The sequence below is a fragment of the Spermophilus citellus genome (assembly GCF_964194105.1).
Source record: "Spermophilus citellus genome assembly, chromosome: 4".
NCBI classification, from domain to species: domain Eukaryota; kingdom Metazoa; phylum Chordata; class Mammalia; order Rodentia; family Sciuridae; genus Spermophilus; species Spermophilus citellus.
The window spans coordinates 157,538,968-157,557,925 of NC_138185.1; the positions used below are offsets into that span (position 1 = coordinate 157,538,968).

Sequence of the window (18,958 nt, forward strand, 5' to 3'; positions counted from 1 at the left end):
GCATAATTGTCAAAGCCAAATGTTCAGAAAACATTAGTACTTGGTGAGTCCTGGTGGTGAGAAGCGAGGGCCCAGTGTGTCCCTGTGCAGATACAGATTTGTTCCATTATCTGTGGTTTAGGTTTATATGATACCCACAGTCAGAACCAACTACTCTCCCCTTTAGTACTTTCCTGATGCTTCTTCTCTTATCTTGGATGAGTCTGGCCTGGTGGGGAAGAGAAATAACCTTCAAAGAGGCTAGAGGAGCCCTGGATATAGGGTTCTCCACCCTTAGGTGAAGAACCAGCAACACAAATTCTTGCAAGGACAACTTGGGGCTCATAAATAGGCAAACATGTTTTCTTATGGTGGACTGACTATGGCATCAGGAGGGCCCAGCTTGTGGCAGCACCCCGTATTCAGGGTTAGGTTTGACTTGAATTGGTGCCTGGTTCAGGGACTAGAGTCCAGTGACCGAAGACATGCAGTGGGGTCATGTGAGAGACAAACTGGGCTGGGTTTCAGGGCTAATCTAGGAATTCAGAGTATAACTTGCACACCCAGAAGAACTTTCCAAGGATGCTGATGGAGTATCTCCATCAGGTGGGTCTTCAGGCCATCAGACTTCTAGGTTTGGAGCAGTAAGATAAGTTCTGCACCTCATTGACATATGGATTTGTGCCTTCTCGGCTCCACAAAAATGGTTCAATGCTGAGAAGATCTGAGACAGTAAGGGGAGGTCCTCAGTGTCTTGTAGTGGGTGAGAGATAGGGCTGCTTTGGAAGCTAACTTTATTTCACTCTATTTTAAAATTTTTTTATTAAGGCCCACTTGAAATGTGATGAATAGCATATATTAACCTGTACAGTTTCATGAATTTTGACATACTTAAACAACTGTCACAATCATGAAACCAAACATTTGTATCACTGCAACAATTTTTCTCATACCTCTTTGTAATCCATCTTTCTCTCTAGTCCTACTCCAGGCAACTCCTGATTTGTTTTTTATTTTTTTGTCACTATGTGTTATTTTTAATTTTCTAGGATAACATGTAAATACAGTCATACAATGTGTACTCTTGATTTTGGATTTTTTTTTCTACCACTCAGCTTAATGCTTTTGAGATTCATCCATATTGTTGAAGCTATAAATAGTGCATTTTTTTTCATTCTGAGTAGTACTCATTGTGCTGATATACTAAGATTTATTTTTATGTTTGCCTGTTGCTGGCCTTTTGGGTTTCTTCCAGATTTGGAGTCTTGCAGTATTTGGTCTCATTTCTTTGCTAAGATTTTCCTTCTGTCTATTCATTTTGATAATTTTGCCTTTGATTCTTTGAGCATATAATAGAGGCTTTAAATATTTTGTCCTCTGCATTTAACATCTGACTCATGCTGAGGATAGTTCAATTAATTGATTTTTTTTTCTGTTTGTGTACATTTTTATCATCTCCTTGTGTGTCTAGAAATTTCTGACTGTACACTGGACATTATGGATGAAATGCAGGGTTATTGGAATCTTTCATCTTCCTCTTGAGAGTGTTGCTTTTTGTTCTAGCACACACTTTATTGCCGCTTCTATGAACATTTGTGTAGACTTGTGTTTTTGTCCCCCTGGAGAGAATATCTAGGAGAAGGGTGGCTTTGTCTTATAGTCAAATGTATGTTTAAATTTCTAAGGAACTTCCAAATAGTTTTTGAAAGTAGTTTTACAATTTTATATTCCTACTAGGAGTACCCATGGGCTCCAGGTACTTTACTTCCTTGTCTTTCATATGTGTGTATGTATTTTCCCTTTGTGGAAGGCTTTGCCTTTTTCATTTCTTCGTGTCATTCAAGAGAGCAAAAGTTTTTAATTTTGATGAACTCCAACTTGTAAATTGTTTTCTGTTGTGTTTCATACTTTTATATATCCTGAGGTTGCAAAAATTAGTTTTGCATTTTTCCCTAGGAGTTTTATGGTTTAAAGACTTAACGTAAGTTTATGATTAATTTATATATGCGTACGTGTGTGTGTGTATGTGTGTATGTGTGTGTATGTGAGAGAGAGAGAAGAGAAAAGAATAGAAGAGTTGGTACTCCTTTTTCCCCACTGTAGGCATATATACACTTAGACATTGTTTGAAAAGACTTTTATTTTTCTCATTGGATTACTTTGGCACCATTGTAAAAATCATTGCTCATACTCATATGGGGCCATTTATGGACTCTATTCTGTTCCATCAATTAATGAGTCTATCTTTTTGTCAATATGGTCTTGATTTAAGGTAGCTATGTCATCAGTCTTAAAATCAGGTAGATTATCCTTCGTACTTTGTTCTTAAAATGATTGTAACTATTCTACTTTCTTTACATTTTCTTATACATTTTGGAGTGTACTTGTCAAATATGACAAAAAAGAGCTGTCTGGATTTTAGTGTGGATTGTGTTAAATTGATAGACTAATTTGGGGAAATTAGCATCTTAACAATATTGAATTTTCTGTTTTCTTTTGGTAATATTTTATTGCTTTTAATGTGAGGATCTTGAATACTCTTTGTTAAATCCATTTCAAAGTATGAATGCATTTTGATGCCATTCTAAACATAGTTTTTAAGTTTTTCATTTTCAAAATGTTACTAGAATACATAAATTGAATTGATTTTTATATAACTATTTTGCTAAGTTCACAAAGTAGTTCCAACATTTGATATTAGCTGTAAGGTTTTCATAGATCTCTATCCCACTTTTTAATTTCAGATTGAGGAATATACCTAGTATGCTAATTTTTATTGTTTTATTTTTACCATAAATTTGCATCAAATTCTTTGAGCAATGTTTTCTACATGTGTTGAGATTATTATTTGGTTTTCTCTTTAATTGTATTAATTTGGCAAATTGTATCAATTGATTTTAGTATCTTAAAATAACCATGCATTTCTAGGATAAACCTCATATCAGCATTGCATATGGTTCTCTAAGTGCATTACTGGATTATATTTCTTCATATTTTGCTAAGAAGTTTTTGTAAGCATGATCATAAGGAATGTTGATATATAATTTTCTACACTTGTAATGTCTTTGTCAAAAGCTGTTTGTATTAATATTATGCTGACTTCATAAAATGCATTGTCTTGCTCTACTTTCTGCAAGAGTTGTATGCAGATTGGTATTGTTTGACATTTATAGAATTCTGTATCCAACAAATGCAGAATCCTCTTTTCAAGTGCATATCAATGTGATTGACTATATCTTATAATACAAATCTCTATATTTATTGATTATTTTAGTTGCTAAGCTATGGAGAAGAACATGTTAAAAATCTTAACTTTTATTTAGAATTTTATTTCTCCTTTCAGTTTGATTACTTTTTTCTTCATTTTTTTGAAGCCCTGTTAATAGGTGCATGTACCTGTTTTGTGTCTTCTTGATGACCTTCTCAGTTTATTGTTGTAAAACATATTTCTTTAATTCTCATAATACCCCTTATCTTGAAGTCTGCTTTGTTCAATATTAATATAATGTCACTAACTTCCTTATGCCTATAGTTTGCATAACTTATATTTTTAATCCTTTCTCTTTTGGAGAATTGATTTTATTGGTTAGGATGGATCTGTTTCCCTTTTACTCCTAGTTTTACTTTTAAGATTGACCCTCTAGAGCTGTGATGGAAAGGCTGGGGTGTTCACCAAGCCTCGCCCCTTTAATTTGTTCGTATTCAAACTCCAAGTCTTGTCTCCTTTAAGGCAGGCAACAAGCAGCTGACATGCCTGCTCAGCTTTTTCAGCCTTTCAGATTTGCTTTTCCTGAGTTTCTTGGAGTCTCACCTTTGTATTCATAGTTCAGGTTTCAGTCAGGGTTAAGCTAAGTTCATATGCAGATTTGGGTGTTCCTTCTCCTTGGCTCCTTTCTTTCTGGGCTTTGCTCCTTAATTTCCATCTGCTCTGTTGCCTTGAGCTCTGTCCTCTGATACATCAACTCAGTAAGGCTTCTGAGTCCTCTCTGAGCTCTCTTCTCTGTGTGTCCCAGACATAGGAATACTTTGAGTAGGAAAGTCATATGGCCATGTGCTTACCCAGTAGATATGCTTTCTCTCAAAAATTAAATCCATCCAGTTTTTGTGTGCTTTTACTCGCTTTGTATGCCTTCACACCATTCACATAAATATGTTTTTGTTGTGAATTTGTAACTTTTATTTGTGGGAAGGTCAGTTTGAACTAATCCGGCATTGTCAGAATAGAAATTCTCAATACCGTAATTTACTTGGTATAGTGCTTTCTATGTTACTAATTTTAGTGAAAGAGTTTCTATACGACTCACTCATATTTAATTACTACAGGTGCCATTTCTTTGTTCATATATGAAATGGAGTTATCAAAACATCTCACATAAGGTTCAGGGTGACACAAAACAGTGTGCACAGAACTAGCTGCTGATCCTTCCTCTGCCACTAGTGACCTAACTGACTATTGGAAAAATCTCTTAGATAATTTCAGTCTTAATATGTAGTCTGTAGCAGGAGAGAGTAGAGTTATATTAGTGTTTTTTTTCAAACTTCTTTAAAATGTCAGACTCCAACTTTTTCCCCAGCAAAATTAAAAAATAAACCATATTAAAGCAAAATATCCATGATTGCAAAAGGTGCCGAACTGAACCTGTTCGGGGTGCATCAGTCTGCATCCCTAACTTCTGTAGTGAGCATCCTTGAAGTTCATTCTGGGGACCCTTGGCTTCCACAGAGCATAGTCTGAAAAACAAATCAAGATTAGATGATTCATAAAAATTCTTTGTCAACCTGCTCTGGTCTAAGAATGGTTGAAATGTACTTTTAGAAAAGTGGCCATTTTTCAGGGATCTCAAAGAGGCAATTTCACCTCTGACCTCCCTTTTGCTTTTTCACTTGAACCAGCTTCTTGTCCTTGTTTCTTTCCTATTCAGCCATGGTGGGAAGATATTGGCCACTGGATATTTGAGAAATCTGATATTGGAGGAATTTCCTGCAATTGTAGTCAGAAGTGGTACCCAAGTCCTGCATCACTGAGCACAGCCCAGCCCTGCTGGTCGCCACTCTCAGTCTATAAGACCTGAGCAACCCTTGCTTCCACCTGATTGCGCTTGTGTGGGTGGGAAGGAATTAATAAGCTTGAAGCTGCAGTGATTGTGTATAAATTCTTGCTCCATCTGTAAAATAGCAGCAGAATGGCAGAAGAAACAAGGGCTGTGACAGTAGAAGATTAAGTGGATAGTATGGTTGTATTTCTCACCCTACCTCACAGTCCTGTGCCCAAACCTGGTAGAAGGCTCTGTAGGAGTTAGCAGCACTGTCTGGAAATAGGCAGTGCCCACCTGCTCATTTTATTGCTTCTTTTAAGGTAAAAGTGGGGGAAGGAATCCAACTGGTCGTGCAGAGTGCACAACAACAATATTTTTTTTTTGAGAATATTGTATGTCAAGCAGGTGCTAAGTGCCTGTACCTAGTTTATCTCACTTAGTCCTCTCAAAACTGTTAAGAGGTAAGGAATGTAGAAATTAGAATGCTGAAATTGATAAAGTAAAGGAACTTGCTTTGGTCCCAGACTACCAAGGAGAAGATTCCAGGGTCACATTCTAGCAGCTGGACTCCACATTCTACCCTCTAATCACTCTAGACTTGACTGGTGCCGTATCCAAAATACAGTTGCTGTTGTACTAGGTCCTTCCTTCTTGTCTCTTACACATGGAAGATGAAGGTAGAATTTCCTCTGCTGCTTCATAAACTAGAAAATAATTCATGCAAATTAGAGAGAGGGACCTTCTCTTTCCATTGCAGTGAGGACTTAGTACTGGTAGATCATTGTCAAATTGCTCTCCGCCTGTCAATTCATGAGTTGCTTGCCCTGCAAGAAGCTCACAGTAGCACCTTGATAGCATGTGAATAAAGGGACGAAACTAGGTGGCCATGTATTGAAATGAATGCAGAAGTCTGACTTCTATTTAATGGTAGATGTTTAGATGATTCCTAAGATTTGTCTGAATTCTGTGATTGAGTGAAATGAATGTTTCAACTTCCCAACATATTCACTTCCATGACAATTGTGCAGTTTTTTTCCTGTTCTATTAGTAAGCTAATTGCTAGAGGAGTGAAGATTTTAATAGAAACTGCTACTGTACTTCCCAGGTATTTAGCTTGAAAGGAATCTGAACTTGATGTGCACATGGTACTTCAGAAAATACTATCTGATCTTGAAACAAGTGCCACAATTTAAACGAGACTTTGTAATTTTTTGAAGCTTAAGCCAAATGAAATGTAGATCAGCTATTTAGTTGTTGACACAGTTGCATTATAACATATTCAAATAGATAAGAGCCAAATATTGAATTTGAAAAAAAAAGACTCAAAACCATTAGGAAGAAAGGCTGGAAAATTATATGGCAACACTATCAACTTGAAACACCGGAGTTCTGGAATTGGTCTTGGCTTGGTATGACTGTGGGAAAAACACTTTTTAGGCTTTTGCTTCTCTGTGAAAATTAAGGAATAGATACTCATGAAAATTCTTTCCAACCTAACCTATGAGACTTATTTTCTTAGTGATAAAACACAATTTTATCAGTTTTGTTTATGGTTTAAGAGTTTTGTCTCGAAGAAGCAAGGATTTTAGAGTAAGATGGCTTGGGCTGCATCCTGGTCTACAACTTATGAACTATTATGACTATAGCAAATTATTAACTTCACTGTGCCTTTGTTTTTCCATCCTTAGGATGGGTCTACTAGCAGTACTTATTTCAATGGTTTTTTCTGTGCAATAAATAAATGAACATACATTAAGTTCTACAACAATTCCTAGCACATGATAAATGCCATACAAGAGATTGCTTTTATTAACTATAATGCTGCTACTGTTGCTGCTCAGTGGCATTTGGAAGAGGTTACAGATTCCTTTTTTAGACTGGAGAATTCTCTGAGGTTCTTGGGCAGTGAGGCTTAGAATAGCACTGTATATATAATCTCATGAGGAGCAACAGGCCAGTTATCCTGCAGCCTGGCCATATACATTCACACCACATGCACTGATTACTCTCCACTGTTCTTTTCTTCTTTGATCCATTACAAAGGAAGCAGCCTCCTAGAAGATTTCAGGGTAAGTGGCAAAGCTCCTTCTCACCTCATCAGGAAAATTAAGCTAGAGGTGGCTCGGTTTCCTGGTGTAATGAGATCTGGTGATAGGTGCAGTGGTTAAGGATATACATTCAATGATCAAGTCCAAGCTTTGTTACTTTCCTAACTTTGTTTCCCTTATGGAAAGTACTCACCCATTCTCTCTCTCTCTTTCCTCTCTATACAATGGGGATAATAATAATCCTTACTTTGTGGGTGGCCATGATGATTAAATGGGATTGTATATGCAAAGTCCCAAGAAGATACCTGGTATATATATTGAGTAATATGTTAAGAAAGCATGAACAGAACTTCCAAGAAATATGGGATAACATGAAAAGACCAAATTTAAGATTCATTTGGATAGATGAAGGCTCAGAGATAGAAACCAAAGGAATGCCCAAACTTTTCAATGAAATAATATCAACAAACTTCCCAAACTTAAAGAGTAAAACAGAGAATCAAATACATCCCTTGCTTTTTCATGTTTTTACAGCTTTTTCTCTTGGACTAATGAAGTTGTTGTTAGTAATACAGATTTTTTTCCTTGCTTGTCCCAGTGTCTGTGATGATGATGCTTCTATAGGTGCTGGGGCTCTAGGAGACAGTGGCTTAGCTACCCCTGGAATAAACCCATGTCTTTGTGTGGGTGACAGCAGGGCTGAGAGATTTGGGATGCAGCTTTGTTTTCTTGAGGGATCTATTTAATCTGTTGTTTAGTGGGACTTGAGATCCCTTTGGTTTTGGGGGGACTGGCTTATTTCACTTAGCACAATATTCTCCAGTTTCATCCATCTCCTGGTAAATGCTATAATTTCACTCTTCTTTATGGCTGAGCAATATTCCATTGTGTATATATATCACATTTTCTTTATCCATTCATCTATGTAAGGGCACCTAGGTTGGTTCCATAGTTTAGCTATTGTGAATTGAGCTGTTGTAAACATTGATGTGGCTACATCACTGTAGTGTGCTGATTTTAAGTTCTTTGGATGTAAACCAAGGAGTGGTATAACTGGGTCAAATGGTGGTTCCATTCCAAGTTTTATGAGGAATATCCATACTGCTTTCCATAGTGGTTGTACCAATTTGCAGTCCCACTAGCAATGTATGTGTACCTTTTTCCCCCTACATTCTTGCCAACATATATTGTTACTTGTATTCTTGATAATTGCCATTCTGACTGGATAGTTCCTTTTGACACTTAGTTTTTCAGGTCCTACCATGGTGATGGACACAGGCAATAAAACTGAGATGAAAAAGCTAGGTTTTCATAATCGTAGACCAGATGCTTAACTCTGAATATTGATCCTATGAGGCAGAAACTTTGAAGTCAGAGAATTTGGTGCTAAAAAGATCTGGGGAGTGATCCATAAATAAGGAAGTGGGCCCAAAGGGGTTAAAAGACTTAGCCACAGAAGCTATTTAAAATGAGTATGCAGTGTGAGAGTTCTGATGATGACCTCTGGTTTTTCAGCTTAGTGAGCTCTGGAGATAGGCTACTTTGATTCAATTCTTGTTTCTACCAGTTTTTGGCAGTATGATCTTCAGCTCCTCGTGGATTCCTCTCCCCCTAAATTTTCTTACTTGAAAAATGGAAATAATAATAATAATATAGATTTTGTGTGGATTAAATAAGTACATGGCACTTAGTCCCGGGCATATAAAATCATTCAGTAAATGTTTGTTATTATTACTATTCTTCCAAAGAACTTTAGGAATCTCAACTCTTAACCAAGGCAGAAAATAAATATTCTGACCAGGCTGGTGTTTAAAAGTAGTTTTTCTCACTAAAAAATATGATGTTTTATTTCTTCTTAGTTTCTGATTTGGAAGTGTTCCTTATGACTGATCTGCAAATTAACAACCATAGTCTTCTCTGGAATCACTGTGTGACTTTTAGATGCAAGGAAGGGGTTAAAATTATTCTTCATTATCTATAGTTTTCTGTTCACAGTCAGCAAATACTTAACAAGCAATCTGCTGTGTGCCTGGTACAGAGATAGGGCCTGCATGCATGGGGGAATCTTTGATGTGCCCCCTTATCTTCATGGTGTAGTCAGGATGGTGGGGCAATTAGAAGTTAGATAGATAATGTCCCCACAGTGGGGAGGGATCATTTGCAAGGGAGAAGAGAGAAATATTTTACAGCACATGGAAGGAGCCCTGAACTTGATTTAAGGGATTAAGGAAGGATGTTCTGGAAAGAAGTCAATCTAGGCTGATATCTAGGCTGATGTGTCAAGTTATATTCTTAACCAGTCTGGATGGAAGCCCAGAGAAAAGTATCCCAGGCATAGGGGACAGCATGTTAATTGCTACGTGGGTGCTCAGGCTTGGGACAAAACTGGGTTTTCACTATTACTACTACTACTACTAGGTATTGAACTTAGGGGCACTCGGCCCACTGAGCCACATCCTCAGCCCTATTTTGTATTTTATTTAGAGACAGGGTCTCAATGAGTTGCTTAGCACCTCGCTTTTGCTGAGGCTGGCTTTAACTCATGATCATCCTATCTCAGCCTCCCCTGCCATTGGGATTAAAGACATGTGCCACAGCACCCGGCTCACCCATTTATTTACTATTTAACAAGTGTTTACTAAGCACTTACTCTGCAGCAGGTATAGTTTTATATAATGGAAAGACATCACTTAACAAAACAGATAATAGCTTTTATTTTCAAGGAAGTACTGTTATGAGGAGAACTAGTTGAGGGAGGATGGCCAGGAAACCTCTAGGATGGAGTGACAGTCAAGCTAAGACTGGAATGTGAAGGAGCCATCTGGGGGAGGCAGAGGGAACATCAAAGTTAAGGTAAAGGACATCTGCAAGAGGCAAGGGTGCCAGTGTGGGTGAAGTGTACAAATAATTCAAAGGGCATTTCATTAGCATGGCCAGGATCAAAAGGAAAAAATGACAAGAAAAAGAAATCTGAATACACTGTTGGTGGGGATATAGATTGGTGCAGCCACTGGGGAAAACAGTGGGCAGATTCTTAAAGAAGTTAAAACCAGAACTACCATATGACCTAACAGTCCCTCTTCTGAGAGCTTCCCAGAAGAGACAAAATTACCATCTTGTAAGGATATCTGCATTGCCATGTTTATTGAACATTATCCATGGTAGCCAAGATATGGAAATGGCCTGGGTCTATAGGTAGGTGGAATGAATAAATTAAATATATATACACAAATACATATGGCATGTATGTATATGCATGTATACACCTGTACACACACACACACACACACACACACACACACACACACAGAATATTATTCAGCCTTAAAAACAAGATCCTGCCATTTGTTACAACATGAATGGATGCAGAAGACATCATGCTAAGCCAATAAGCCAGGCACAGAAAGAAAAGTATCGAAAAATCTTATATATATGTAAAATCATTTTGAAAGCATTTTTTCATTAGCTAACATATTAGCTAACATAGCTGCTTTTCTGAGAGTTGTGACAACCACCTAACCCCTGTCTTCCTGGAATTAGCTAAAACTTGTCTCTGGTCACAATTGGTAGTTGTGAACTTTTTTGAAGATAGTGATAGAAAAGGTAAATTTTTCTCTACTGGAGAAAGGAAAAATTCCACCACACTGAATAAATTACCTGTAAATGTTTAAAATCAGCAAGATTTCCATAGGCATAGCTGCAGACTAAATTTTAGGTCATCAAATGCCATGGAAACATTAATGTAGTTTTTATTGCTTGACTTTTTTTTTCTTTTTTGTTTTTACATCAGTGGATTTATTTCAATGATAAGAAATGAATAGATTTATTTTAATGATAAGAAATGAAAATATGAAATATGTATTCCAGAGAGGATTTGCTTTTTTTCTTTGCTTGTTGTCTATATATTTAGTCATTTTATTCTACCATAAACATGTTTTCTAAGATCAAGTTTAATTGTACACGAACATTTCCACACTAAAAAAGTGCTTTCAAAAGTGTTGAGCAGTGGGATTATAGATCCAATTCCAAGTAAAATCTGAACCACGAGTGAGCCGTATACTAGGTAGATTGTCTCATGTTTCATCTTAAGTGAGATCATTCTAGACTCAGTATATATGAAACCTTTTTTATTATATATGAAACCTTTTTTTTTCCAAAAAAAGTCAAATTCAAAGAAACTGAGAATTAAACAATGGTTCCCAAGGATAGGGTGGGGCAGGGATGGGGAGATGTAGATCAAAGGATTCAAAGTAGCTGATGTGTAAAAATACACAGTCTGTAGATCTGATGCACACCACAAATACTCTAGTTAACAAAGCTGTATTAGAGATTTTTGTTAAATAAGTAGATTTTTAACTCCTCTTGTCACATACAAAAAGTGTCTATGTGAGATGATATGTTAATTCACTTCAATATCACACCATTTTACTCTCTGTATGTATTCTGCATCATGTGAATCTCAAATATATCCATTGAAATTTATTTCTCAAAAATTCAAAGAATTGTAATGTATCCTACTGTCATATATAACAAATTAAAATTTAAAAAAAATCTGAAAGGGTATTTGGGTTGGGTTGTTGATGCTGAGAAAGATTTAGAACATGGATAGTATAAATGAGTTAAAATAGACACAATGATTCTCTTTTCAAAACTTAGAAGCTATTGGAAAATTTTAGTTGCAAATATCTCTTCTCTGAAGTGGAACTTTGCTCTGTGTGTTTTAATAAATGTGATAATATGAAGAATGTATTTCCCACAACACTGCACATCAGGCAGATGCACTTGTACAGGTCCTCTTCCTAGCTGTGGATACCTGTAAGCAACATAAACAATCAGCAGGGCTGCCCGGCTCAACCCCATGGCTCGTGATGTTGCCTACAGGTATCCCAGTGACTCTCCTGGGTTCTAGCCATCTCTGTTTCATCCCTTCAGATTCAATTTTCTGTTTCAGAAGTGTTTCCGATCCTTCCTATGCAGTTTGAATCTGCTTGATCCAGATTAGCTGTCTACACTCTTCTCCAGGTTCCCAGACTGTTTCTTTCTCTGTCGGATCACAGAGGCCACACAGACTCATGTCTCTTGTTTGCTCCCAGTTGACAGTATTGGAGATGATGAAGAGCCATCCACATCTTCTGACAGTGATGAGGACGTGATCAAACAATTTGAGATTTCTGTGTCCCGGTCCCAGAGTTTCCGTTCAAGAGCTTCTGAGAAAGGAAAACCTAAGGAACTGGAACAGAAACCCAAATGTGGCCGTTTGCTCCCTACCCACGAAGAAGATAGCGCCGGAGTGTCTGCCTGCAAAGGTATCCATTGCATCTTGTTTTTCCTTTATTTAGACCAGCAATGGCCAATGATAAAATTTTTGAGTCTTTTAGATATTATATTCTGTGTCTAAGAATCCCGAGAGGAAAGGAAAATGAAAAGGAAGCCAAAAGAACAAGGTGATATTTCTTAGTGCTTCCCTGAGCAAAGGTGAGGCATCTTTCCGATATTCTTATGCCCAGAGCCCCACTGGGACAGGAAGTGTATTTAGTAAATATCTGGAGAGACCGTCACAGCATGCACCTTCTTGGTCTGGTCTCAGTGATTCGAGTTCTTTTCTTTCTTTCTTTTTGGGCGTGTGGTCAGTGAAACCAAGGGGCACGTCATAGTACACCTTCCTCATTTTCGCACTAGACAAAGAAAATGGAGATCACAGAAACTGAGAGAAGATGAAAGAGAAGAAATTTTGATTTGGCAGTGAAGACAGGACAGGCAACAAACAAGGTGGGGGAGGGAAAGCTAGAATTAACAAATAGAACCATGTTATTTTTCAGCAGGAAAAACTTGCTGCCTATCATGTAGTTTCACTTAACTGACAAATACCGACTGACATTTTATCGCTATTGTTTTTAGTTCAAGGTAAGCTAATAAATATAGGCCTGCTATGGCCAAACCACAATATGAATGGCTGCTGACCTCTTGTCATTTCCTCACTGTCCCTCCCCCCCCTCCTCCCACCTTATTTTTTCTCTTTCTCTTCTGTTACATCAGAGCATTCCTTTTTCTCTGTGGAGAGGGCAAATGTTAGCTAATGAAAGTTAATAGCTGTTGGTTCCCTGGGAGTCGCTTGTTTAATTCTAAAGCTAATGGCTCCATTTCCCAGAAGCCCAAGTGTCTGGGTTCTGATTTACACAAATGGCCAATGTTCTGAGAGTTGTGACAACCACCTAACCCCTATCTTCCTGGAATTAGCAAAAACCTGTCTCTGGTCTCAATTGGTAGTTGTGAACATTTTTTTGAAGATAGTGATAGAAAAAGTAAATTTTTCTCTACCGGAGAAAGGAAAAATTCCACCACACTGAATAAATTACCTGTAAATTTTGAGGAAAATCAGCAGGATTTTCATAGGCATAGCTGCAGACCAAAGTTTAGGTCATCAAATGCCATGGAAACATTAATGTAGTTTTTATTGCTTGACTTTTTTTTCTTGTTTGTTTTATAAAGATGGATTTATTTCAATGATAAGAAATGAAAATATGAAACATGCGTTCCAGAGAGGATTTTCTTTGCTTGCTGTCTATATATTTAGCCATTTTATTCTATCATAAACATGTTTTCTAAGATCAAGTTTAATTGTGCACAAACATTTCCACACTAAAAAAAAATGCTTTCAAAAGTGTTGGGCAGTGAGATTATAGATTCAGTTCCAAGTAAAATCTGAACCATGAGTGAGCCATATACTAGGTAGATTGTCTCATGTTTCATCTTAAGTGAGATCATTCTAGACTCAGTAGTGAGATTATTAGCACCACACTCCAGGCAAGTTCTCTCTTGTTCTCTGCATCTGATTCAGTGTTATTGCACATGGCTTGTCAGTACATTCCTGATTATGCCAAGGTGGGTTTGGTCTAAGTGGTTTGAGTCAGAGGCCGAGTGTGAGGTCTTTAGGCATGAAAGGTGGGCTGTAGGATAATAGTCCAATTACTGTTTTTTTTTTTTTTTTAATTCTGAGAATGTTTCATAAAAGCTAGATAATATCTCTCTGGTTTCATCAAACTCAGCGCATTTATTCCTGGAATCTCATTTTTTATTGGGGTGATGTTATCAATCACGGTCCAACTAGAGAAATAAAACCAGTGGGAATACATACACCCTATATACATACACGTGTGTCTGGGTAGGTGTGTATACTTCAAGAGAATTATTACCAAGACTTGGCTTATGTGATTATGGGGGCTAGCTAGGTGACAGAAATACATAATTCCAAAATGCAAAGGGCAAGCTGTCAAGAAGGGAGGCTCAGACTCTCAGGTGAGCTGAAGCTGCAATTCTTAGAATTTGTACTTCAGGGATGTTGCAGATATCCTACTGTTTTTCAACTGACCAGTTATAAATGATGTTGTAGTTATCTTACTGTTTTTCAACTGACTGATTTCCTGATTTAATTACACCTACAAAATTCCTTCCCATCAGTACTTGGACTGGTGTTTGATTGAACCATTGGCCCCTATTGCCTTGCTAAGATGGCACATAGACCTGACCACCACAGATGGTAAGCAGAGTCTTCACACATGGATGATGATGGGCATACCAGAGAAAGCAATTGCAAAATAGGGTTTTATTCCATCAAAATGGGTTATAAACTAGACAAGTTGAAAAATATTCTGGTCAAACAAATAGAATTGGTGTGACATAATTATGTCCTATAATTTCTAGGAAACCAGGATACATTTCTCTGACAACAATGTAATTACTTTTTAATTTCAAGGAAGAGAAGTCTGCTTTATGGAAAGATGAATCACCTTTCCCCTTCCACCTCCTTGCAACTTGACATGAGCCCAGATTTGGTTTTCTAATTCATTTCTTGCTTGTCTGCCATAGAAAATGGTTTGTGACATTAATATAATTCTCCTGTGTTTTTTTCAATTATGAATAATGTTTCAAGGCTTTAATGTAGCTGCTGAAAATTCTCTCATTAGCTATCTAGGTATTATCACTATAGGAGTTAGAGTCATGAGACAATTTTATGGGAGTAATTTCTTGGCAAAGTTAGATTTTGTGCTGATATCCTGCTGGGCGCTACACATATTGATAGATGACCCACTGTTTAATATGACATTTTACTGTTCATGTATGTGAGGAATGGGTGTGCTAATTAGAGACTTAGAAGAAAATTCTGCTTTATGTTGTAGGTTTTTTTTTTTTTTTTTTTTTGCATGTGGAATTTCCCTTGCTATGTCATTATTTGGGACCTTTTAAAAGTGTGTTTGCCAAATAGCTGAAAGTGTGAATGTAGCATTTTTGCAGTGCCCTATGGAAATGTTTCCAAGGGCCTGAACTGAACAATTAAGAATAACTAGGCAGATAAGGAAAATTCTCCATGGCCTGCTATGGTTTTGCAAAAACCCAAATCAGTAGTCTGAGGTTATACCCTCAGGCCCACCACTGTCTGAGGATAATTTTATGTGGTCTGCATAGGGCAACATTGTATCCTGTAAGTTTGGTTTCTTAGTATATATGAGTCATATACCTTTCTCTCACTGACTCTCCATGTTGCTACATATCTGGCTGCTTCAAATATTTGTTACCTGCCTAGACTTCAGAGTTATTCAAAGGCTTAATGAGAACCTAATAAGAACCATGCAGTAAAGTGTATGGCTTTGTACCTTTAAGGAGCTTCTATTTCACCTGAGGTTGTAAGGCTAACACGGGAAACAAGTGCTGTTATGCAGTGTAGGTGTAAGATTTGAGTCTGAGTGTACTCTGACATCCCACTCACTGTCCTGTCTGTATCTCTAATATGTTCTCATCCTGGGAACAGGACTACTGGAAGGGACTAGAGACCAAAGAGATAAGACATCTTAGCTACTTGTGTGTACATGTGTGTAAACCAGGGTAAAATCTGTCACTTAGGCAGACTGTCAGTTTTTCTTTACCATCTGAGGGCATCTTAGATGTTGAGGGTGAGGAATGGGATGAATAAGGCTTGGAGAAGGTGCAGGGAGGGTGTAGGAGAGAAGGAGAGAGGGGAGAGGGAAAGTGAAACACTAAGGTCAGAACGAAGCACTGAGTCTGATGCAGTCAGGATAGTTCAGGAGTTGGTTGGGGCCTTGGATGGACAAGCAGGAAAGGACAGGAAGGAGGGTTTGAGGATCCCAGTTGAAACTGAGTTAGACGAAGCCAACTGGGGACAGTCAGATAAGAAAGGGCCTGTTGGCTGTCAGACAGATAGTTTCATGTGTCTACAGTGACCCTCTGATGGGTTTTATCTTTTTTAACATAAGGAAATAAAGGTTCCGAGAGTTTGAATGTTATTCAAGTTCTTAAGGCAGAGACAGAACTTAGATCCAGATTGTCAGAATCCAAGGCCAGTGTTCTTTCTACGGGTCATACAGAGAACTTTCACCTGAGAAAACTACAGAAACCTCTAGTGAATATGGGAGAGAGAAAGAACAATGGGAGAGTCATGATCTCCATGATCTTGACCCCATGATCTAACATGATCTCCACATTAGATTACTATTTTTGCTTTCTGGAGCCATTCTTGAAGTCTTGTGTTTTTTAGTCCCAACAAAATGCTTGTGTTAAATTTATCCTTTTAATACAAATATCATTGTGTGTGCATGTGTGTGTGTGTGTGTGTGTGTGTGTGTGAGAGAGAGAGAGAGAGAGAGAGAGAGAGAGAGAGAGAGAGAGAGAGAGTGTTTGTGTTACTAGGGATTGAACACAGGGACACTTTACCACTGAGCTACACCCCCAGCCATTTTTATTTTTATTATGAGACAGGGCTTCATTAAGCTGCCTAGACTGGCCTTGAATGTGATCCTTCTGCTCAGCCCCTGTAGTGGCTGGGATTGCAGGTGGGTGCCCCTGCAACTGGCTAGATACCCATTCTTGATACTCATATTATTGGGAAGTATCAAACCTACTTGAACCTCATGGAAAGACCTAATGGTCTTTTTTATTATATGGATCAAATTTATCCACTGCATGGGTAGAATTTTTTCTGCAGATGTTACTGGTGTGCATATTGTTTTTGTGGTCTTGATTATTGTGGTTGCAATGGCTTAATTTCTCTAGGTATGAAAAACAATGCATTTGAAATACTTTTCTCTCTGTAAATTTAGATTTGGATAGAACCAGCCAACTGAGTTATTCTGAGATCCTGTCTTACAAAGATCATGCCATCTCTGTTACTTCACGGTCCCCAAGTGAGCGAGGAGACAACAGACATCATGGCACCTCTCACCAAGAGACCAGTGGGGTTCGAAGCCTCAGTCGTCAGTCCACAGAGGGCAGCTTGGAGATGGAAACAGATTTTAATAACCGGGGATTTGAAGATTCCTATGCTACTGACAGCTCCTCAGTATGGAGTCCAGAGGTGAGTTACTTGTTTTCCATTCTTTGCTTTATCAGTGTATATTCTTTGGGTTCCTCTCCCCATCTCTTTCTTCCTCCATTTTCTTCTCCTTACCCTCCTTTCACCAAGTTTTTTCCAGAAAGAAAACTTTGCCTTGAAAAACAAAGACCTAAAATACCCTTTTTTAAAAAATAAATTTTTCTTTAGATAACCAAAGTCCCTGAGCACATGAATAAAAGAATCACAAGTAAATTTGTTTCAAATGCAAAGAAAAGAATGCTAGATAAAAAAGGAAGAAGAATAGTGATAAAATGACCCCTTACAGGACTTATTTTTATACAAAGAAAACTTTTAGTTCTTTGGAGAGGTTGGTTTATTTCCTTCCTGGTTGCATACCCAAAATCTTTAGTTGTGATCATTTGAAATGGAAATTGAGAATTTCACTAAAATGAAGTAGGCCTCCAAATAAAATTATGCACGATATTACGATGAAGGTCTTGCTGCATGTGTTAGTATATTCGTTAGCTTTTAATTGAATTGGAGGTCTAGGAGATGACAGTCGTCTATAATGACCCTCTAGCCTTTGAATAAATCTCTGATGAAAGATGCTTCTTCTGAATTTCTTTTTCAATTAAATCTGGTCCCTAATATGCCTAACCATCTAGAGATATGACCAGAGGGGATGATTGGAATAGCTGCCATTCATTGAAATGCCAGTTACTACACCCTAGTAAGAAGGATTTTACAAACATTGTTTTATCTTTCATACATTACCAGTCATTCTTCATTAGCTAGATCCCCTCCAATCCTTATTCCATGACACCAGAAGGTATTAAATAGTAGTTTTTAGTACCTAATATAAAACTGATTTTGATGAAATAGGTCATATAAGTATATAAAACATGAAGCTGTGAAGATAGAGGAAGAGAAGGGTGAATGGATTTTATTAGTTTCAGTCTGAGAAAATAAACAGAATGAATCTCTTATTAGTACACACACACACACACACACACACACACTCACTCTGAATGCTCAAGGAAACACAAAAGAAAATCATGTTTCAAAATTGTACTGCAGATATGCTGGGGAGTGTAGGGAGCATGTAAGGAGGTGTGTATGAGGTGTGTGTGCACATGCCTCTGTACCTCTATGTTGGTGTTTCTGCCAAGGACCAGGAGTGGTAACTCAGATGTATGGTTTGTACAGCTTATTAAAAGCAGTCCTTGCTATAGAGGTACCCAAGGCCACTGACCTGATCAGCTTTGTTAAAAAGAAGAAAGAGTCAGATCAAATCCCACACAGTAACATTTAAAGATATTCATTTTGGCTCCATCACCACAAAAACAAAACAGAGCTCTTCACCTGCCTGTTTGTACTCTGCCTGGTAACTGTGCTACCAGGCTGGTAATCTCTTCTCCATGGAACCTCCTGCTGACCTGCCCCGGGGATCCTAAAGAGAAGATGTGTTGAGGGTACTGGATGTTCTCAGATTCCCCAAATACCCAGACATCTCTGTGTGATCCATTCAACCTCATATCTATTTCAAGACA

The 18,958-nt window shown here is 37.8% G+C and overlaps 1 protein-coding gene across 2 annotated transcripts in view; it reads left to right on the top strand.

Moving 5' to 3' along the window:
* The window catches only part of SYT16 (synaptotagmin 16), a gene marked incomplete at its 5' end in the record, with an annotated part of 265,502 nt that overhangs the window by 216,032 nt on the left and 30,512 nt on the right, over positions 1-18,958 (top strand). For both annotated transcript variants that reach the window (XM_081292276.1, XM_081292275.1), the window contains 2 exons: positions 12,157-12,369; positions 17,176-17,429. In XM_081292276.1, the coding sequence (XP_081148402.1) occupies positions 12,157-12,369; positions 17,176-17,429 (467 nt within the window). The remainder of the gene's footprint in view (positions 1-12,156; positions 12,370-17,175; positions 17,430-18,958) is intronic.